This window comes from Somniosus microcephalus, chromosome 34 (genome assembly GCF_052327205.1).
Source record: "Somniosus microcephalus isolate GS21.2 chromosome 34, FLI_Smic_1.0, whole genome shotgun sequence".
NCBI classification, from domain to species: Eukaryota; Metazoa; Chordata; class Chondrichthyes; order Squaliformes; family Somniosidae; genus Somniosus; species Somniosus microcephalus.
Genome location: NC_141020.1, coordinates 17,657,114 through 17,679,673, shown reverse-complemented (window position 1 = coordinate 17,679,673; position 22,560 = coordinate 17,657,114). Strand labels below are relative to the sequence as shown.

Below are 22,560 nucleotides of genomic sequence, written 5' to 3'. Positions count from 1 at the left end.
TTGGGGGTCAGTGCTGGGACCTCTTCCAATTAGTTTCTCACTTACATGAACATCCTCTATCACCAAGCCTGCCTGCTTCCAACTCCGGAATATCGCCCGTCCTCAGCCCAACTGCTGCTGAAACCATTATCCATGCTTTTGTTACCTCCAGAATTAGCTATTCCAATACACCCTCCATAAACTTCAGCTCATCCAAAACTCTGCTGCCCGTATCCTAACTCGCACCAAGTCACGTCCACCCATCACCCCTGCGCTCACTAAGCTGCACTGGCTCCCAGTCCGGCAACACCTCAAACTTAAAATGCTCATCCTTATGTTCAAATCGCTCCATGGCCTCTCTCCCTATCTCTAACCTCCTTTAGCCCTACATTCCTCCGAGACCTCTGCGTTCCTCCAATTCGAGCCTCGTGCATCCCCGATTTCCATCGCCCCATCACTGGCAGCCATGCCTTCAGCTGCTTAGGTCCCAAGCACTGGAATTCCCTCCCTAAACCACTGCCTCTCTCTCCTCCTTTAAGACGCCCCTTAAAATCTACCTCTTTGAACATGCGTTTGGTCACCTGTCCTAATATTTCTATACGCCTCAGTATCACATTTTGTCTGACAACACTCCGGTGAAGCGCCTTGGGGCATTTTACTACGTTAAAGGCACTTTATAAACCAAATTGTTGCTGTTGAATGACCTGGACACTGGAAGAAAGTGCAAGGCTGTCAAATTTGCAGATAGTACTCGGTTAGCAGCAGAAACAGAGATTGTAGCTAAGGATTTGCAAAAGGATTTGGATCATTCACGTAAACTGGTGACAAATGGAGAGGATATTTAATCCTGAAAGTATTGCATATTTTGTGAAATAACGTGCAGATCAAGAACAAAACAAATGGAATAAAATTAACACAAAGACTCAAAAGACCCGAGAGTAATAGTAGCCTAGTCACAGTCAATGCCTGAAACAACCTGGCGAGGTAATTGAAAAGGCTAATAAAAAGCAGAGATCCATGGTCAAAACAGTAAAAGTCTACTAAATATATGCTGCATATGGAACTGGTCAGAGCTACAAGATTAAACAGGCTCAATCTTCAAAGCCTAGAGAAATTTTTTTTAAGGATGGGAGCGCTCAAAAGTATATATAAAATATATTAAACGGCTGAGAGAAGATTAATCCAGATTATTACTTTAAAGTGAGGCAGGCTAAGTTATGTTAATTTAAATCAGATGCACCTGTAAGATCTTCTTCACACAAAGGGCAGCAAATATCTGGAGCATTCTGCCAGAGGTGCAAACTTTCAGGGAGTTCAAAGTGCAGTTGGGCACTAGGCCGAGGGGGTTAAGGCACAAGAGGACAAAAGCTACAGTGGATGGAAACTCTTCTCTCATACTTGACTTTTCTGATGCGCTTCTGCATTCAACCCTCACATGCTAATTACAGCAAGCAGTTAAAACAACATTGGAGATGAAAGTTCTCTGTAAATGTTCGGGGCAATTTGGAGTGCAGCTGTTCTTAAAATGCAAAGGAATTGAAGATCACGTGAGCTCAACGGGAACACAACTCAAGTTTGTTTGGTTAAAGATTGATATCCCAGCAGGGCACCAAGTAATAAGTGGTTTAATCTTCCTGATGCAGTGTGTGAATCCAGTCACTACAGGGGGTTCGATGGAATGTTCTGTCCTAAGTGACAACAACCTTGTGAATTCTCAGCGAGCTGGGAGACGGGGCCCCCCCAGTGAAGAAATCTCGCTGGATTCATTCACAATACAAGTGGTTGTGCTTTTCACCTACATTGCAGTAACGGTGTGAATCGGACACCGATGCAAAGAAGGGCATGACTCCTGGAGGAGACGGTCTCACTCCGCTTCGCTTTGGAGTCAGCTCAGGCCTTGGCACCCGATTTACACGCCACGAGTTTAGCATTGGCACTAATTTGTAGTGTGAACATTCTACGACACGATTACTGTGACACTGTATTGCAATGGGGTAATCAATCCGTCTTGGTACCAATGGAGAAATGTTTCCTCGTGATCAAGAAAGGCATTTGACATGCAAGCATTAAGCGTCACAACCACTGAAGGAAGGAAATGCTGTTTAGTTACCACAGTCTTCTCAATAACCCACCTGAGCAAAATCTAACAGAAAGGAGTTGAGCAATGCAGAGAACAAGGTGGCCTGGGAAGCAGGTTTTCTTGACCAACAGAGTCAAGAAATTATTCCTTTTTGCTTCTTAGATCTTGGGAATGTTCCTCGGAAACTGAACGAGGGCACAAGGAAACTTCCATTTCAAAGGATGATCAGGTGGTGAAAAAGCTACGCCAGTTACAGGAAACTCTCGATTTACCGGCACCTAAATAACCGGAAATCTCGGTTAACCGGCAAAATTCAGGAGTAGGTTCAGGTAACTTTTACTTCATATTCTACTTGCCCTCCTCGATCTGTTGCTGTGCAAGGGTGTGGCTGCAGCTGTTGCTAAGCTACAGAGAGGCTTGGAACTTGTGGCCATTGTTCTGAACCTGTTGCTAAGCAACGGGGTTTGTTGCTTTATACGGAGCTCTCAGCTCTTGTATCTTTTACTATAGCTTTCGGTTAGCCGGAATTTTTGATGAACCGGCACGTCGGTCCCGGATAAAAAACAGTTTCCTGTACTGTGGTTCTTGCAACAGAACCTTTGTAGCCCTTTGTTCTCCCAGCTTGCCAGGACATCTCTTTCCAGGTAAAACTACAAAAGGGACAAGTAAAGTCATCTTAGGAGTCCATTCATGAGATTGGATCCTACCCTTGCTCAAGGAGTGCCCATTTTTACATCACAATGTTTTGGCCAGATAAATGTGATGTTCAAATCCGTATCAAAGCCATTTTGCTTTGCATCTAGATGCAGAACCCTTAATTCCACAACCGTGGTTGTGCTGTCCAGCCACTTGCAAACATCAAGCTGTGGACATACCAGAACTTCCTGCAGTTCAACAATTACATAAATGAATCCACCCCATGCAGGGCCAACCAAAAAAATGCACATCAACCCCAATTCCATCTGCTCAATCAGGCTAAATCAGAATTCGCATAAACCCCACACCCCCTAAACTGAGCTTCAATCCCCATTTCTAGTCCTTCACCAAGACCTAACTACTTCCAGCTATGAAATATTGCCCATCTCCATCCCAGAGGTCATCCCCCACTGAAACCCTTGCTCATCTTCACTATCTCCAGAGCGCTGTTGCTTGCAGCCTAACTGCTATTAAGCCCCGCTCACATTTCGCTTCTGTCCACACGGAATCCCTGCCCCATAGAGCACAGCTTTCAAAAATCTTAATTCTGCCTTACAACCCGCTCCATGCCCTTCCTTGCTCCAGCCCATCACTGCAACCTCTTTTAAACCCACTGCTTTTCCGATTCTGGCCTGTTGCACTTCTCCCCATCCTCTGCTCCATCAGCGGCAGGGCACTTCTCACACGACACGCACATTTATTTCCTGAACCCTTCCACCGTGCGACATCTCTCCTGATCTGTTGAAGCCTCCTTAAAACCTACCCCTTCGGCATCTCTCTGCTCGAGCCCCGCTCCCTCTGCGGAAACACCTTTTGTAAATGTCACTGTGTCAAAGCTGCTCTGTCAATTCAAGTTGCTGCTGTTGAGGTGGCAGTGGATCTTCTAGTACCCGATAACCATTACATTGGATGGGGGTTTTGTCGTCCTCGGAATAATATGGTGACTCCATTGGCAAAGATAAACCTTCAGGAAGATGCACTTAATATGCACATAAATAAAAACTACTGCTATTACTATTTCCTTTACAGTCTGGCTACTGTACAGGGTCAATTTTAAAGTCAAAAAGCAATTATAAATGCAGAAAAATTACTAAAACAAGCCATCATAACCTCAGCACAGTGGTGGCACTGCATGTGAAGTTCCAACACACAGCACAACAAAGTACAGGGATGGAAGACTTGAGTCCAACCCTCCCACCTTGAATTCCCAATCTCAACAGCACTGCTAGAGGCAGTGAACAAAGGCCAGGCGCATTGCAGGAAGGGAGAATGGGTGCCCTGTAGGGCCACTATCAAGTACATCCCAGCAAGTGGGCTCATGAGCAGTACTGGCAGAGGCCTAGGAGCAGCTCACCTGCCTAGCCAGTGGCCTCGAGAGAAGTGTATGGGGGAGAAAAAGAAAACGGGCAGTTCCATGCCCTCAAAAGAAAAATGTAAGTACCTTAACTTCAAAACAAACTTTCCCCTTGTTGACCCCATATGTTGCTCGTGCTCCTGACCACAGATATGCAAATCCTTCAATAGTCAAGGGGTAGCCACTCAAGCGGTCTCTAGCCACTTTAAAGTGCAGATCACAGTTATCTAGGATGGAAAACAGGGAAAAATATAAGACAGTGAAACAAGAAAATGTCAAGTCAAACCAGTTCAGATTACCCTGAAAATAGTTTGTTACAAAGACGCTGCTTAATACTTACAAGTGTCAATAGCTACACACGATTCATCAAAGTCTTCCTCATCATCCTCGGCCGGTGGCTGGGGAGATCTTGCTCTATCAAAAAGGAATTGTAAAATATGGCTGTATAATTGACGGACAAGATAGATGCCGAGATCGTTTCCCCTGGCTAGAGAGTCTAGTGCTAGGGGGCATCGTCTCAGGATAAGGGGTCGGCCATTTAGGATCGAGATGAGGAGGAATTCCTTCACTCGGAGGGTTGTGAATCTTTGGAATTCTCTACCCCAAAGGGCAGTGGTTGCTGAGTCTTTGAGCATGTTCACGGTGGAGATTGATTTCCTTAGTGTCCAAAAATCAATCTAAGGAGATGGGGATCGGGCGGGAACGTGGAGTTGAGGTCGACGATCAGTCATGATCTTATTGAATGGCCGAGCAGGCTCGAGGGGCCATGTGACCTACTCCTGGTTCTTATGTTCTTAACTCCTCAATGGACAACTGCTTGCAGGCAGAATTATTAATGCATTAACAGAGTAAACTGTCCCTCCATACTAAATCTCCACTGATTTTCATGGGGCATAAAGCTAGTTTTTTTTCCCCTGTCAATAACTCTCAGCTAGCACTATTGATTTCTGGCACCCAGCGTCAGTATCAACCACTCAGACAGCAACGACAGCACATTTTAGGGAAAATACAGTTCCACTTTCTCGCCAGTCATCTTAGTAGCCTTTTCCACGTTAAGACTGACGATTTAGTGTCAATTGCTGCCCGACCTGAAAACCTTCCTATTTTGCACTCAAGTTAACTGGCAACACACGAGCTTCAGTCAGTGCGTTCCCTCAGCCGAATACCCTCGCTACACACAGCAAGGACCACGTCAATAACGTGATGGTCAGGACTGGATGTTCAACTCTTTTTCTACCTTTGTTCCAGTTGTGAATCAGGCCACGGGGAAACCCAATTACAAGAAACTTTGGTTTATCCGGAGGTTAACTGTCCGGAATGCTCGAGCCACCGGCAAAAATCAGGAGCCGTTTCGTTAGGTTTTTTTTCTTTTCTTTTCGTTGCTTTTTTTTCCACCAGTCAGGCTCTGCAAGGTCTCGCTGAAGCTGTTGCTAAGCTACAGAGACGCTTGCAAGGTACGGCCGACTGTTTAGAAGCTGTTGCTAAGCAATAGGGTTTGTTGCCAGATACGGAGCTCAAAATCTCCGTATGTTTCAACATTAGCGCTGGTTTGTCCGGCAGTTTTGATGGGACGGCAACAGCTCGGTCCCGTCGGTGCCGGATAGCACAAAGTTTCCTGTAACAGGTTATGTGCAGTCAGTATAACACATTAACTGTGGGAGTTATGACCAATGTCCCCCTCTTAAGCTGCGCGGCCACGCAGTAATGAGGAAAGTCCCGCGTAGGCCGCTCACCGGCTCCACCATTGTAAATACCACGCATGGGCGGAAATTTAAAGGGACCGCACAATGAAAGAAACAGGCCGCGTAGAACAAAGCAACATTGGTTAAGACCTAGTCAAAACTTCTCTTTTCTTCTTCACCTGTTCCCCACCGCTGAAATAAAACACTCATCAGCCTACCCAACAATTTGTCAGGGGCGTCAGAGTACAGTGGCAGTTATGTTACTGGACGAGTAATCCCGAGGCCTGGACCAATGACCCGGAGACATGAGTTCAAGTCCCACCACGGCAGCTGGGAATTTTAATTCAGTTCATTAAATAAATCTGGAATAAAAGGCTCACGTCAGTAATGGCAACCATGAAATTACCGGAATGTCGTAAAAACCCATCTGGTTCACTAATGTCCTTCAGGGAAGGAAATCTGCCACCCTTACCTGGTCTGGCCTATATGTGACTCCAGACCCACAGCAATGTGGTTGACTCTTAACTGCTCCTCTGAAATGGCCGAGCGAGCCACTCAGTTGTACCAAAACCACTACAAAGAAGTATCATCACACGGAGTGCAGCGGTTCAAGGAGGCAGCTCATCGCCACCTTCAAGGGCAATTAGGGATGGGCAAGACATTCCGGCCTTGCCAGCGACGCCCACATCCCGTGAACAAATATATTAAAAAAGATTCCAAGTACCAATAAAAAAAAACCTGCATATTGCTCCATGCGTCACATCTCATTAGGACCTTCCAGGGGGGGGTGCAGCTAAACTCTGGCAGATAGATTCCAGCGCTAACCTTAAACTGGTTCGTCAATATTGTCACACATCATTTTCACCACCTTGTCACATCAATTGGATGACGCTTCCATCTAGATTTCCATAAAAAAGCTAGCAGCGCAGGTGGTGAGCTTATTTTATATAGCTACATTAAAGGAACTTCAATCACATTAGAGCAGCTAGCCCTTTGCATTCCTTCGCTCACCGTAAAGTGAAAGAGACAACAGCTTCTTGCAGGCATTGCGAACTCCATCCACAGCACATGGAAAGGGTGGTCTGGATACAAACTTTTAATCAGTGAACAGAGGGGAGCATCAGCAGTAAGTGTTACTCACCGACTGTAACACCTGTCCTCTCTGTATTCATAATATCCATGCCCATGGTCAACATATGGCCTCTTCCTGCTTAGCGGTGTCTCCCATTTGATGGCCGCTTGATCCACAGGCTCCTGCTTTACTGCAGCTAGTTGAAATTCTGCATAAGCAAGGCACTGTATTAAAAGATTACAGGCAAATCCGACTATTGAGAGTCCAGTTTAAAACAGAGCATGAAGAATAATTCAAAGACATTCGATGCTAACTGGATAAGCGGACAGAACTGGATTTTTCCATTCTGGGAAAAAAAAAAGCACGACTCCAACCTTTAAAACGCAAAATGTCACGGATAATGCGGATGATGACTAACTACCAAACCGACAGCTTCACTTGGTTAGAATCCAGATTTCCATCTCCACAGGAGAGTAAACATATAGGCCCAGTAATTCAGGTCCCAACGCGTGAGTACGCACGGAGTACTCACGCGTGGACCCGATGGAAGTGCCGGTTTCTTGCACGCACAGCGCATGCGCGGGAAAACAGCACTTCCGGTCCCCTGAAAGCAGGGGTTAAGAGGTGAAACGTGTGCGACGTATGAGTCTGCGCGGGCGCGTTGAACTTCCGTTTTTTTTTGACAGGTTTGCCCGTGTGTGAAGGCCTCCACTTTTTACACATTTAAAAACCGGACGTAAAGACTTCATTTTAAAAGGTAAGTGGTCAATTCATTAAAATTAGAACATTTTTTCCACAGGTTTATTATTTTTAAATACTTTACATAAGGTAAGTGTATTTTTAGCACTGATTTTTTATAAAATTATTTTTTTCAAAAATTTAAATTATTGTTTAAAATGGTTATTTAATGTTATTTATAGTTGATTTAAATAGTGTGATTTTTAAAAAAATTTATTTTAAGGTTATGTACTGTTTTGGGCGCCCGGAGTTTTCAGGAGTTTGACAGGTCTTTCTGTCAAACTCATGAATGGACCTTTCCCTCCTCCGATTGGTTGCCCAGTGCTCACGTGATCCCAGCCGACGCATCGCACTAAGTACGCCGCTGGGTCACGCAAGCACAGCGCGCCGGGAGCTGGACCGGGCCACAGACAGGACATCCACGCAGGCCCAGGCCTCAACTGCCAGCGCGCTAGGTAAGTGTAGGTCGGGGGCTTGCACCCGCGGGAAGCCCCCGACCCGAATTTCTGGGCCGTAGAGTGGGTGGGGGGTGAAAAATCAGTCAAGGTTTCTGCATCCAACTGCTCACAGCAGGGATCAAACATATTCTAATCCATAAGGTCTCAGTTATTAATTTAAGTTGCGATTCGTCACTTTAAAAATCATAGAATCACAGAAATTTACGGCACAGAAGGAGGCCATTCGGCCCATCGTGTCTGTGCCGGTCGAAAAAGAGCTCTCCAGCCTAATCCCACTTTCCAGCTCTTGGTCCGTAGCCCTGTAGGTTACAGCACTCCAAGTGTATGTCCAAGTACTTTTTAAATGTGATGAGGGTTTCTGCCTCTACCACCCTTTCAGGCAGTGAGTTCCAGACTCCCAGCACCCTCTGGGTGAGAAGTGTTCTCCTCAACTCCCCTCTAATCCTGCTACCAATTACTTTAAATCTCTGCCCCCTGGTTATTGACCTCTCTAAGGGAAATAGGTCCTTCCTATCCACTCTATCTAGGCCCCTCATAATTTTATACACCTCAATTAAATCTCCCCTCAGCCTCCTCTGTTCCAAAGAAAACAACCCCAGCCTATCCAATCTTTCCTCGTAGCTAAATCTCCTCTGTACCCTCTCTAGTGCAACTTTAAATTTGTTTTGCCAGAGACTTAAGCTTCTCTAGATTGTGTTCCTTAGGGGTGGCTAGAAATTAACACCGTTGAAGGAAAGAGTCTGCTGCATTTTTCACAGGCAAATGAGTTTCGATTACAAGCTAATTAACTGGGTGTAACTCCTTAAAAGTAATGTGACAAACATGCCGGCTTTGTGCTGAATAACAACTGGTGTCAAAGGGAGGGGTGATGCAGCAAGTGACAATCGAATTTGTAAATAATATCCATTCTGAATCGACTGGCACGGGGAGCAAATCCCACGCTAGCAGACCCACTCTGTGTGCTGGCTCATCAGGCAGATTGACAGCGTTCGGTGTGCAAGATCCACATTTGATTTCCTTTGTTCTAGTTTCTACTTTGTAAATCTAACCCAAGCAGGCTCTGGCATTTGCAGCTCTTCTGAGCTCATCGAGACAGATGCTAAGACTCTTGAGTAGATAGACGAAACTTGCCTGCAAGCTACATTACGGACGTTGGTCCAGATTTAAGTATTACCAGTGAAGCGTCGAGTCTTTAGTTTTGCACCCGAGCAGGTTTAATGCTGCTATAATCGAGTAAAATCTTCTGCATTGATTTTCCACTATCTTTTACTTGTAATCAATCGGATTTCTAGTGTATAGTTTAAGTCGAGCGTTCAGATAGCATTTACTCTTACGTTTTGCCAAGATTAGGATGGTGCGCTAGTTACAACAATAAGGGTTAGTGTTCACCCTTTGGACTACACTACCTGGCACTGTGCATATGAAGCCACATTCCAGGGACTGAAGGCTCACTTACATCAGTGGGATTTGGCACCCGGAGGAAAGAAATAGCTAAAAGTCCTAAAAAACACAACTGCTAGTTACCCTGGCTTGAAGGTGCACATGTGCCATTGAGCAAGGATAGGATCCCACTGGGCCGCAAGGAGTCAGAAACCTCCAGGGCAAGGGTGAATCACAAACACGCCCTGGAATTTTTCCAGCGGAGCGTCTTTGGGAATCGGGACGAAATTAGTAATACCCTTCTTAAAGGCATTACTGGAGATTAAAGGAAAACACTGCTCATTGAAACATAAACATTTCTCAGGGGGGTTGACAGGGTAGATGCGGAGAGGCTGTTTCCCCCTGGCTGGAGAGTCTAGAACCAGGGGGCATAGTCTCGGGATAAGGGGTCGGCCATTTAAGACTGAGATGAGGAGGAATTTCTTCACTCAGAGGGTTGTGAATCTTTGGAATCTCTACCCCAAAGGGATGTGGATGCTCAGTCATCGAGTATATTCAAGGCTGAGAGACAGATAGATTTTTGGACACCAAGGAAATCAAGGGGTACGGGCATCGGGGGGGAAAGTGGAGTTGAGTTCGAAGATCAGCCATGATCTTATTGCAGGCTCGAGGGGCCGTACGGCCGACTCCTGCTCCTAATTATGTTCGTACATGTTCTTTATGAACTATACAAACTAAATATAGTCCATGGAAGGGACCAATGTAGATGGAACCAGTGGAAATATAAAAATGAGATAGAATACACTGCATCATCAGGGGCAGCTATAAACTGTATTTGGTTACAAGATTTTTTTAAATTCAAGGCAGGGGAAGCCCTGTTTGCAATAGCAAAAGTGGAAACCACAATCAAAATTAATAAGCAAATCTAAATTGAGCGCAAGTTTCAAACAGGCACCATTGGGCAGAAGGAAACTATTTGCAGTGTTTCTAAAAAATGGATATTTTAATATTTAAACCATGAATAAATAAAGATTATAACTACCCAAGTGAAACAGTAGGCATTTTGGCTGCGGAGAAGTGCAGTTCCAACCTACTTTAAGTATGGTTCAAGATGAATTGTGCTCGACAACCACAAGGAAAAATCATCAATGGACAGACAAGAGTATTTTCTTCGTACTCTCCCCATCACTCACTGAGCAAGTGTAACCGGCTAGAATCAGGAAGGGAGGAAAAAATAAACTTGCCAGAGGGTCAACTGGGTTGGTTAATAAAACCCAATGCAACTCACTGTCCTGCCTTTAAAATATCTCAAATGTAATAGAAATAAATGTAGCCAACCAAATTGGCTTGTTACAACAACAAATCTACCAACCTGGTTTAAACAGCCTTACCCTGCTGTGCTACTGCTTGCTGGATGGGTAGCTTCTCACAGATTCTCTCGACAGTCCCTCGCTCGGGTCTGCCAAAATCAACACCTTGGTTATCGCACTGATCAAAGGCGTTCCGGGCTCCACCATAATTTGCTGCCCCGTCAACAGTCCCGTCGCCTGAAAGCGTATGAAAACAAACCAACTTGAAAAGATGCCAACAGCCTATTAATAAGAGCCGTCTCTCACTTCAGACTGACCCGTTGGATAGTCTTCAGGGAGATAAAAGGTTGATGCAATATCAGTACCTGCTAAGTAATCATAAAACTACAGTCTCCTACACATTTACCTTAAAGTCACTGTCTGAATTGTAGGTAGGAACCAAGGCCCTACACCAGCAATTTGAAAGGATGTTCCAATTTTCAGTGACAGCCCAAAAGCAACATTTTGTGCATTCACATGAATTCAAAAAGAAAAAAGACTTGCATTTATATAGGGATTTTCACAACCGCCGGATGTCCTAAAGCGCTTCACAGCCAATGAAGTACTTTTTGAAGTGTAGTCACTGTTGTAATGTAGGAAACGCAGCAGCCAATTTACGCACAGCAAGCTCCCACAAACAGCAATGTGATAATGACCCGATAATCTGTTTTAGTGAAACAACAGTGGAGAGAGAAACAGAGTTAACGTTTCAGGTCTGTGACTCTGTTTCTCTCTCCACGGATGCTGCCTGACCTGCTGAGTGTTTACAGCATTTTCTGTTGTTATTTCAGATTTCCAGCATCTGCAGTATTTTGCTATTGTAATCTGTTTTAGTGATGTTGATTGAGGGATAAATATTGGCCAGGACACCGGGGAGATCTCCCCTGCCCTTCTCCAAAATAGTGCCACGGGATCTTTTAACATCCACCCGAGGGGGCAGACGGGGCCTCGGTTTAATGCCTCATCCGAAAGACGGCACCTCCGACAGCGCAGCACTCCCTCAGTACGGCACTGGGAGTGTCAGCCTAGGTTTTGTGCTCAATTATCTGGAGTGGGATTTGAACCCACAACCTTCTGACTGAGGGTGCTACCAACTGAGCTATGGCTGACACAACTTGCATATGCACATTCAGCATTTGCATTTCCCCCAAAAAACTAGCAGTTGCACTTTAAAAAACCAGGGAATATCCGCCGTTAACATTGCAGCGATTATCACACTGCACCCGAGGACTGCTGCTTCTGACCAGACCCATAAACATTTGAATCACAGCAACAACTGCTGCACACATTACATGTTGCCTACTCCCCTATAAACTGCAACTGAATTTCCGGTGACAAACATGCCCAAGGTGAACTGGCCTGAAACAGGGCGATTCACAGCGCGGCAGAAAACAATTATTGACGCTTTAGGGAACCAAGTGATTCTTTGGGCGGTCCTGCAACAATTTATTATACTCCTCCACTTTGCATATTTCATGTAACAGTGAGGGTTACTGGCCACCACCTGCACCATACAAAAAAAATAAGCATTTATACAGTAGCTTTCACAACCTCAGGACGTCCCAAAGAATGTTACAGCCAATGAAGTACTTCTGAAGTGGAGTCACTGTTATAATGTAGGAAATGCGGCAGCCAATTTGCGCACAGCAAGCTCCCACAAACAGCAATGTGATAATGACCAGATCATCTGTTTTTAGTGCTGCTGGCTGAGGGATAAATATTAGCCCAGGACACCGGGGAGAACTCCCCCTGCTCTTCTTCAAATAGTCGTGGGGTCTTTTGCGTCCGCCCAAGAGGTCTCATCCGAAAGATGACACATCCCTCAGTACTGCACTAGTCTGTGTGGCGTACAACATAACAGAAGCTTAAAAGCTTTGGGAATTAGAATCGCAAAGCGAGGGACAAGTGCAGCTTAGAGTCCTCTCCACTCAATCACCAAGTTGAGTCGGCAGCACGGCCATGTGAAAGGTTAACAGAGGGCAGTCACTCCGACACTCAACCTGGCAGAGTCCAACCACTGAACACCAGTACAGGTAGACTATCCTTTATCCGAAAACCTCGGGACCAGCCGAGTTTCGGATAAAGGAGAATTTCGGATTTCGGAAGGTGGGTCGGCGGGGGGTCGTGCGCACGACTTACGCTGACGCTCAGCGTAAGTCAGTCGGGGTCGGGGCCGGCGGGGGGGTCGGCGGTTGTCGGGGCTGGCGGGGTCGGCGGTTGTCGGCGGTTGTCGGGGCTGGCGGGGTCCGCGGGGGGGTCGGCGGTTGTCGGGGCCCGCGGGGGGGTCGGCGGTTGTCGGGGCTGGCGGGGTCCGCGGGGGGGTCGGCGGTTGTCGGGGCTGGCGGGGTCCGCGGTTGTCGGGGCTGGCGGTTGTCGGGGCTGGCGGGGGGTCGTGCGCACGACTTACCCTTTATCCGAACTTCCGCAACCGGAACCCTCTAAAAACCGAAGGTTTTTTCGTTCAGCGTAAGTCGTACGCACGACTTACGCTGAACGAAAAAACCTTCGGTTTTTAGAGGGTTTCGGTTTTCGGAAGTCCGGATAAAGGGTAGTCTACCTGTAATAAAATCACAAACTTCCATATAATAAAAGCAGAATCTGATTCAGTCAACGCGCAAAATGGAAAGACGACGTCAGTTTGATTTTGTACATTGAAGTAAAACTGCAAATGCTGGAAATACACAGGTCAGTCAACATTAGTAAAGAGAAAAGACAGAGTATGATGTTTTGGGCATAGACCCAAGACTGAAAGACGAAGGGCATTTTAGTAAGGTTGAAAAAAATAGAAAGGAGGAGGGAAGAACACCAGATAATCACCACGGGTGCAGGGTAAATCACCTGCAAGCTGCTTAATAGAGAACAGTTAGGCGATAGTAAAAGATTCTGCAGAGATATAAAAGGGATAAAGCAACGTGCAAATAATGGGGTAGAGGGTGGCAGAGAGACACAGGAGAGGTCCACATACACAAAAACATGAGAAAACAAGGCAAGAGGAAAACACAAGGGAAAGGAGAGAGAAAAAACAAGCTGCAGCGGCAGGTGTGAAATTAAAACAGAAAATGCAAGCAAATCATAGCGAACCTACCACCTTCACATGACTGGAGGGCTGACCCCGCCTCCGTGTGCGTCCCTCCCCCAACTTTGTCCTTTTCCAAGCTTAAAAAAATGCCTGCTCATCCGAAAAGACAGAAGAGTGATGGGTATACTCTTGAAACATCAGTATGAGAAGGTAATTGAACTGTGCATTTCCAGCATTTTCTGTTGGCGGAGAACTGGAATTAGGTTGACCGTCATCCTTTCAGCTCCAGCACCGTTTCTGAACGGCGCTGGGCTCAACTTAAAAAGTTACTGAAGCAATGACAACATTCAGACTGGCATTGCTATTCAGAACAGTTTTGAGATTCTCCTTGCCCTAACCAATAGTCGCTGTTAGTTATTAAAGGTTGCTTAACACTAAGCATTAAAACTGCGATTTCCCCCCTACGAACTAGAGTGGTGACACTCTCATGCGCGTCAGAAGGTTGTGGGTTCAAGTCCCACTCCAGAGATTTGAGCACGTAATCTAGGCTGACAATTCTGTGCAATGCTGAGGGAGTGCGGCGCTGTCAGAGATGCCGTCTTTTGGATAAGATATTAAACGGACGTAAAAGTTCCCACGGCACTTTAAGAGGAGCTGGGGTGCTCTTGTGGTGTCTGGGCCCTCAACCATCATCACTAAAACAGATTATCTGGTCATTTATCTCACCGCCATTTGTGGGACCTTGCACATTGGCTGCTGCAATGTTGGATGTTCCATCTTTCAGAGAGGTTAGATTTGCCGAAAAAGTAATAAATTCCATGGCACTGTTCAGATAAGATCGGGGACCTCTCCTCGTGTCCGACATGTATCCTTCAACCAACAACACTAAAAGATCGCTGTTTGCGGGACCTTGCTATGTGCAAACTGGCTGTGGTTTGTTACAAGTGGCTACATTTCAAAAGTACTTTGTTGGCCCTGAAGTACTTTGCGACATGAAAGGCACTATATAAATGCAAGTTACATTTTCCAGTAAGCAGAAAACACTCAAGACATTTGAACATTGCATGGCCCTCACTCCAGCCTGAATCCACCTCAGCAGGTTGTATCTGGGCAGATAGAACATGCTACTTTTGCCCACAGAAGGAAGGCCATTTTGATGCAGTAAACCGCCAGACAGTCAGCACAAGACACTGGAGAACTACAAAACAGTGGCGTGCGGACTCGCACCTATTCTTAGCAAGACTGGTGTGCAAGGGCTGAGTGGGACACAAGGCGTGACCTACATGTGCCTAATGAACTGTTCGGAGCAAGAATGGCGGAAGTACGGAAACGAGATGCCCACCCACAGAATGAATCTGGAAGACAAGAAAACAAAACAAAAAAAATGTGCGAGTCACCCTCAAAATAGCATACTTAACTAATAAATCAAAAGTCTTATTTATGCCAAATTATACATAATGTTGTAGAGAGTGTGCACGCGCCCGGGTCACCAAAATTTTCCTCCTAAAACTGCAGCAACTTTTTCTCAAAACAAGCTGTGAATGGTTAGCGTTAAAACATCAGACTGTATCTCGTTACCGCTAGAGGAGACTCATCATTTAAAACACTTTTGTGGTTGATTATATTCCAGCATTACTGGCTATCGAATAGGAGAAAGTTGTATTTAGCTTCCACTCAAATTGCAGCTCAACAATACTGGAATGCTCGTTTACTCCCCGCAGATTTTCCTCCGACGATCTTGGTCTCGGCTACAAGTTTCAGTTGATAAACCTCAAGATCCAAACTTGCTACCCGAGGTTATGGCGGGCCATAATGAATTGCCACATCCAGTTGGTCAGTCCATAAAAATCCATCACAAAAGCCACAATGGTTAACCAAATATACACGTCCTCGGTCTCGCTGAATTATAGCCAACACAAAAGGTAAATGAGTTTCGCATCAAACAATAGACCTTTTATTGAAAAAATGTGACCACTACATTAGTCCCAAAGTAGCATTAAATTAGGAGATTATTTGTAAGATGTTCGGGAATGTTTAATTATCCTGTTCTCCGCTGCAGAAAATACCTGCCATACAGCACACTATAGAATTTAAACTGCCAAAGATCAGATCGCAACCCGATCTGCTCCTTCCCAAATACCAAGCTTAATGTCTCCCCATTACAGCATCCCACGGTTTCACAATCACCCTTACTGGGAACCCATTCCAACCGCGGCGAACACCCAATTCCCCACATCTATCCGAAGTTTGCTGTTCACAACCCTGAGCCTTCTTGCCCTGCTGCCTGGTGTCATCTGAAAAATACTGATTCAGATTTATTTTTCTACCCTGTCAAGAACCTTTAGAATTTCCTCTAAAATATTTTTCAAGCTGAAGAGCTGGTCAAGCCATTCCTCAGCTTGGCTAGCATCGCCTCACATAGAAACATAGAAGATAGGAGCAGGAGTAGGCCATTCGGCCCCTCGAGCCTGCTCCGCCATTCAATGCGATCATGGCTGATCATCCAAACTCAGTGCCCTGTCCCTGCCTTCTCCCCATATCCCTTGATCCCTTTAGCCTTAAGAAATATATCTAACTCCTTCTTGAATATATTTAATGAATTGGCCTCCACTGCCTTCTGTGGTAGAGAATTCCACAGGTTCACCACTCTCTGGGTGAAGAAATTCCTCCTCATCTCAGTCCTAAATGGCTTACCCCTTATCCTTAGACTGTGACCCCTGGTTCTGGACTCCCCCGCCATCAGGAACAAGCTTCCTGCATCACAGTCAGAGGATAGTGGGTACGACCCCACCCATTGCAGACTTGAACATATAATCTAGATGGACTGGAGTGCTGCATGGTCTCAGCTGCGACAAGGGGGGGGGGGGGGGGGGGGGGGGGAAGTTAAACCAATATCCTGTTTGCCAGTTCAGGTGGACGTAAAAGATCCCACGCCCCTATCTGAAGAGCAGGGAGCCCTCTTCAACATCCTTCCCTCAAACAACATCACCAAAACCAGATTACTGTATCGAGTCATTCGTCATTTATTTGGTTGCTCTGCCACAGTCCATTGGCTGTAAAGCACTTTGGAAGATCCTAACAACTTTATAAGTGCAACTTCTTTACTTGCTTCATAGTTCATCCCTCTTGCTCCAGTCCTCTGCAGTGCATCTAGGGCCTGGAAGGCTCCCGTGTGCCACCATTTCATGCTTTAACCTGGCAACATTAGCTTCAGAATCACCAAATGCAGTGCAGCAGTATCAATATGCTGAAACACTACACCATGAAGTAGTTGGGTTTATATCCAGGATTTTCTGGCAGTAGTGAGGACCAGCCTTTTCCCCCCCCACACAGTTACTGGGAACGTCAAGAGGGCAGATCATCCACCGTGCAGCTCTAGGTTGTTAATCGGTCTACCCCTTTATTCATAATAAAAAACACAGCCACCCACTTCCCAAGTGCCGTGCATGGCCTCCTCACATCCAAGCATTCCGAATGTTAAATATTAATTCACCAGATCCGGTGCTCATTAAAGCGATGTCGCCCATGATGATTGGAACACAGCATCCATTCTTCTGTTGAACAGGATATCAATAAATCACTACCGAAGTCTACTTTCTCAACAACAGCTTTGAAGTGATTGGCTACATGCAAAAATCACCCAATCTGCTTCCCCTAGCGAGTGGTTATAAAATTTACTCATCCATCAATAAACAATTTGCTTTTCCGCGACCACTTCCTACTAAAAAAAAAAGAGTCCTTGAAACTAACTCTGGCAGTCTATGGTTCAGAATGAAGGTTCAAAAAATGTCAGGACTTTAAAGCTTTTGATATCAACGCAAACCTGCCACCAAGTCAAACAATTTCCTCGTGGCAATACTCCATTTCCTCAATCCAAGATTGTTTGGATGTTGGAAACAGAATGGAGTATTCAGCCATTATTTTCAAATCTCATTGGCTTAAAAGGTTACACACATACTCACCAGAATGTTTGATGGTTTTGTAACAATCCATCATCTGGTCAGTAACTTGTTCCTACTGACCTATCCTTGTTATTTCCCATACCGCTCACTAATACAACAACTTGCATCATAAAGCACCTTTAACATAGTACAGGAAACTTTTTTTTTATCCGGCATGGATGGGACCGACGTGGTGCCGGTTCATCAAAAATTCCGGTAGTAAAAGATACGGAGCTGAGAGCTCCGTATAAAGCAACAAACCCTGTTGCTTAGCAACAGCTTCAGAACAATGGCCACAAGTTGCAAGCGTCTCTGTAGCTTAGCAACAGCTGCAGCCACACCCTTGCACTGCAACAAATGGAGGAAGGCAAGTAATAAAAGTTACCTGAACCTACTCCTGAATTTTGCCGGTTAACCGAGATTTCCGGTTATCTAGGTGCCGGTAAATCGAAAGTTTCCTGTAAAATGTCCCAAGGCGCTTCACAGGTGTGTAAGCAGACAAAAATTGACACCAAGCAAAAGGAGACATTAGGACAGATGACCAAACGCTTCAAAGAGGCAAGTTTCAAGTAGAGTCTTAAAGAAGGCGCGAGAGGCGGAGAAGCGAAGAGGTTTGGGGGAGGAAATTCCAGAGCTGAGGGCCTAGACAGTTGAAGGCACAGCTGCCAAATGGGTGGAGCGAAGGAAGTTGGGGATGCACAAGAGGCCAGAATTGGAGGAACGCAGAGATTTGGGAGGGTTGCAGACAATGCTCCCTTTAAGCGGAGTGGCCACAGAGCTCTCGGGGCCTCCCGCCCAGCCAGCTCTTCAATGAGGAAAAAACCGCGCATGCACAGTATTTTGAATGGGCCGCACATCCAAAAAAAAGTTAACGGGAACACTGGTTGTCGGGCTGGAGGAAGTTACAGTTCCTGTAGCACCTTCAAAAAAAACAAGGACACACCAACATGAGAATCAAGTACAAACACATATCCCACCCAACATGGCTGCACTTTTAAACACTGTATCCCCTCAGACAAAAACCTAAATAACTCACGCTAACCCTGCTGCTATGCTCATCAACTTCAACAAGGAGGCCAAGATATTTGAGCCATGAAAATCTGCATGGTGGCCATCAATGGCACCCTATAATCAGCTGGCAGCAACTGTAGGACTGAACAATCATATTACAGCATAGCTGACAGGTTCCACAACTCATTGAAGAGGGATGAATTCGGAAGTCAATTAAAGCTCACTTCTTCTGGATAGTTTGTCTCTGGACCACTGGACAACTTGATCCATCAATGTGATGTTTCAGGAGTCAGAACCAAAGCTATCTTGACTGGCTAGTCTAGAATAGATACGATACTACTAGTTAAGTACAAACATGTTACACAAACCAAGCATTGGTATTTTTATTTCAAGAGTATACATTCTAATAACAGGCTCCTCTGATACCAATTTATGGTTCTAGTGACTATGGCCATTACGGCCAAATAGACACGAGCACAATTTTACAATGAATCCTAAATTTGTTTAAGGTTTAAGAAACACTTTAAAGTTCAGCTTATATTAAACATTTGCTGCAGCAATCTATGAAGACACTAACTGCACATTCACATGCACTGCTTTCATGTCCATTATTAACTATACAAGAAAAACTTAGCATTTGATTTCGAGCTTTCACTGAAGAGACAATTAAATAAAATTATAAAGAAGTGACAACATGGAAACAGGCCGTTTGGACCATCCATTCCGTGTTGGTCTTTATCCTCCACACAAGCAGTCGTCCTAATCTCATGCCCACTCTGTTCCCATATCCCTTTATTCCCATTTCCTATGCTTAAATGTTGACATGGTCTCTACTTCAATCACTAACTCCAGTAGTGCACGCCACAGCCTCACAACCCTTTGCGTAAAAAAAGTAGATACTGTATAATACTTTATTGATTGTACTGTCCTATATTCTTCAAGTACAGTAAAGGAAATTTCTTCCCTGTAAACAATTCCAGAGCACACGTTTACTTCAGATATTAGTTCTGTCATGTAGCACAATACCATACTGAATTCCCCAAAAGAACTTCAATCTCAGCTACACTTATGGGCCAATGTTTGTGCTGGGTCCCAACTACATAAACTACTGTTAATGACAGGATATTTTGCACAGTTGGAAAATCACACCTCTGGTCAGAGACTACCAACTGCTACGAAGAACTCCAACCCAGAGTATCCCATCCTAGAATCAGGCAGCACACAGGAGGAGGCCATTCGGCCCATCGTGCCCGTGTCAGCTCTTTGAAAAAGCTATCCAATTAGTCCCACCTCTTCACCCATAGCCCTGCAAATATTTCCTTTTCAAGTACATACCCAATTCCCTTTTGAAAGTTATTACTGAATCTGCTTCAACCACCCTGTCAGGCAGTGCATTCTGATCATAACTCAGTGTGTGTGATGGGTTAAATGGCCTTCTTCTGTGCTGTAAAGACCATGAGGTTTATAGCAACACAAAAGACGAAGACTTGCATTTCTATAGCACCTTTCACGTCCCAAAGCGCTTTACAGCCAATGAATTACTTTTTGAAGTGCAGTCACTGTTGTAATGTAGGAAATGCAGCAGCCAATTTGCACACAGCAAGCTCCCACAAACAGCAATGTGATGGTGACCGGATAATGTTTTTTTTTTTAAAAAGTGATGTTGGTTGAGGGATAAATATTGGCCAGGACACCGGGGAGAACTCCCCTGCTCTTTGTCGAAATAGTGCCGTGGGATCTTTTACGTCCACCCGAGAGCGCAGACGGGGGCCTCAGTTTAACGTCTCATTGGAAAGGCGGCACCTCCGACAGTGCGGCACGCCCTCAGCACTGCACTGGGAGCATCAGCCTAGATTTTTGCGCTCAAGTCTCTGGAGTGGGACTCGAACCCACAACCTTCTGACTCGGAGGCAAGAGTGCCAGCCACTGAGCCAGGGCTGACTTCATTAATGCGTGCATATTAGTGCATGGAAACATAGAAGATAGGAGCAGGAGTAGGCCATTCGGCCCCTCGAGCCTGCTCCGCCATTCAATGAGATCATGGCTGATCATCCAAACTCAGTACCCTGTCCCTGCCTTCTCCCCATATCCCTTGATCCCTTTAGCCTTAAGAAATATATCTAACTCCTTCTTGAATATATTTAATGAATTGGCCTCCACTACCTTCTGTGGTAGAGAATTCCACAGGTTCACCACTCTCTGGGTGAAGAAATTCCTCCTCATCTCTGTCCTAAATGGCTTACCCCTTATCCTTAGACTGTGACCCCTGCTTCTGGACTCCCCGGCTGTCGGGAACATCCTTCCTGCATCTAGTCTGTCTAGTCCTATTAGAATTTTATAAGTTTCAATGAGATCCCCTCTCATTCTTAGTGCATGCATGTGCGTGCATATTAGCATGTGCATGCATATTAGTGCATACATCTGCATGCATCTTAGTCTGTGCATATTAGTATGCAGTCTGCTCCATCCACATGATTATTTAGCACTTAAACCTTCATTTTATTTAAACTCAAAACGGTGGCATAGTGGTTAGCACTGTTGCCTCACAGCGCCAGGGACCCGGGTTCGAATCCGGCCTCGGGCGACTGTCTGTGTGGAGTTTGCACATTCTCCCCGTGTTTGCGTGGGTTTACTCCGGGTGCTCCGGTTTCCTCCCACAGTCCAAAGATGTGCAGGTTAGGTTGATTGGCTATGATAAATTGACCCTTAGTGTTAGGGGGATTAAATACGTGGGGTTACGGGGTAGGGTGGGATAACTGTTGGTGTAGGGGTTACGGGGATCGGGTGGGATATGTGTCGGTGCAGGCTCGATGGGCCGAAATGGCCTCTATCTGCACTATGGGGTTTCTGTGATTCTGTGATTGGATGAATCCTCGAAGTGCATAAATCTTGCAGATAGGACAGGCTCCAGCTTCTACTGTTAAGTCTCTCACTGTTAGACATTTTAAGGAGGCGGGGCGGGGCGGGCGGGGGAAGAGTGAATTTGAGATGAAAGGCCAAATGCAAAGGGCCTTCCTTCCTGCAGCCTCCCCATGCCAGGTGAGCTACTTGTCCCGGGGCTCGGGTCCCCGCGCATGCGCAGACGCGACCTACCGTGCCGGGCTCTGGCCTCTCGCACCTCCTCCTCCGGGTAATGGTCGTCGGCCTGCTGCTCGTCTTCCTCCTCCTCCTCCTCCTCTTCGGCGGCGTCGCGGTCGAGCGCTGCCTGCAGCCGCTCCTGCAGATCGGCTTTGAGGCCCTTTGTGTCGAGGCCGCGCCTGTGCAGCTCCTCCTTCAGCTCGTTCACTTTCAGCTTCCGCACGTCCAGCGAACTCATCTCGGCATTTAAAAAAAATAAAATAAAACAAAACTCCCGCGGACGGTTAAATAACGCTCCTCGAAGGCTGGTTTGTGGAGGGTGGTAAGTGAAAGGAAACAAAAAAAATTAAAAAGCCGAACGGGTTGAATGCAATAAAACAAAAATTTCTCCTCACTCGCCGCGGCGCCCACCGGACAAAATGGCCGCCTTCTCCCTTCACCCGCTTTCGCCGCGCCAGCCAAGCCACGTTTCTCTCAGCGCTCCTCATTGGTCATCAGGCGCTCACAATGCCCCTGCTGTTACCAAATCACCAATCGTCAGCGGCCTTGCAAACCGCTGTGTCGCTACGTCTCATTGGTCCACATTCTCTCCCCGGGCCGGGCAAACGATTGGAGGGCCCCGTTTTTTTTTTCTTGGAGGGCCAATCGGACGCGCCGTTTCACCAGGTGGCCGTGTGGGCGGGGCGCCCGCGATGGCCCAATCAGCTTCAACGGCGATGGGCG

The 22,560-nt window shown here is 46.0% G+C and overlaps 1 protein-coding gene across 2 annotated transcripts in view; it reads right to left on the bottom strand.

Annotated features, from left to right (window-relative positions):
- The window catches only part of LOC147096838 (heterogeneous nuclear ribonucleoprotein U-like protein 1), a 59,970-nt gene extending 37,673 nt beyond the window's left edge, over positions 1-22,297 (bottom strand). Inside the window, exons 1-6 of one of the 2 annotated variants that reach the window (XM_085973513.1) lie at positions 21,853-22,297; positions 15,091-15,162; positions 10,831-10,986; positions 6,933-7,071; positions 4,450-4,523; positions 4,197-4,336 (exon numbers count right to left, since the gene is read on the bottom strand). In XM_085973513.1, the coding sequence (XP_085829639.1) occupies positions 4,197-4,336; positions 4,450-4,523; positions 6,933-7,071; positions 10,831-10,986; positions 15,091-15,162; positions 21,853-22,075 (804 nt within the window). In that variant the 5' untranslated portion in view covers positions 22,076-22,297. The remainder of the gene's footprint in view (positions 1-4,196; positions 4,337-4,449; positions 4,524-6,932; positions 7,072-10,830; positions 10,987-15,090; positions 15,163-21,852) is intronic. The other variant, XM_085973514.1, reaches the window with a different exon arrangement.
- Between the last annotated feature and the right edge of the window lie 263 nt (positions 22,298-22,560).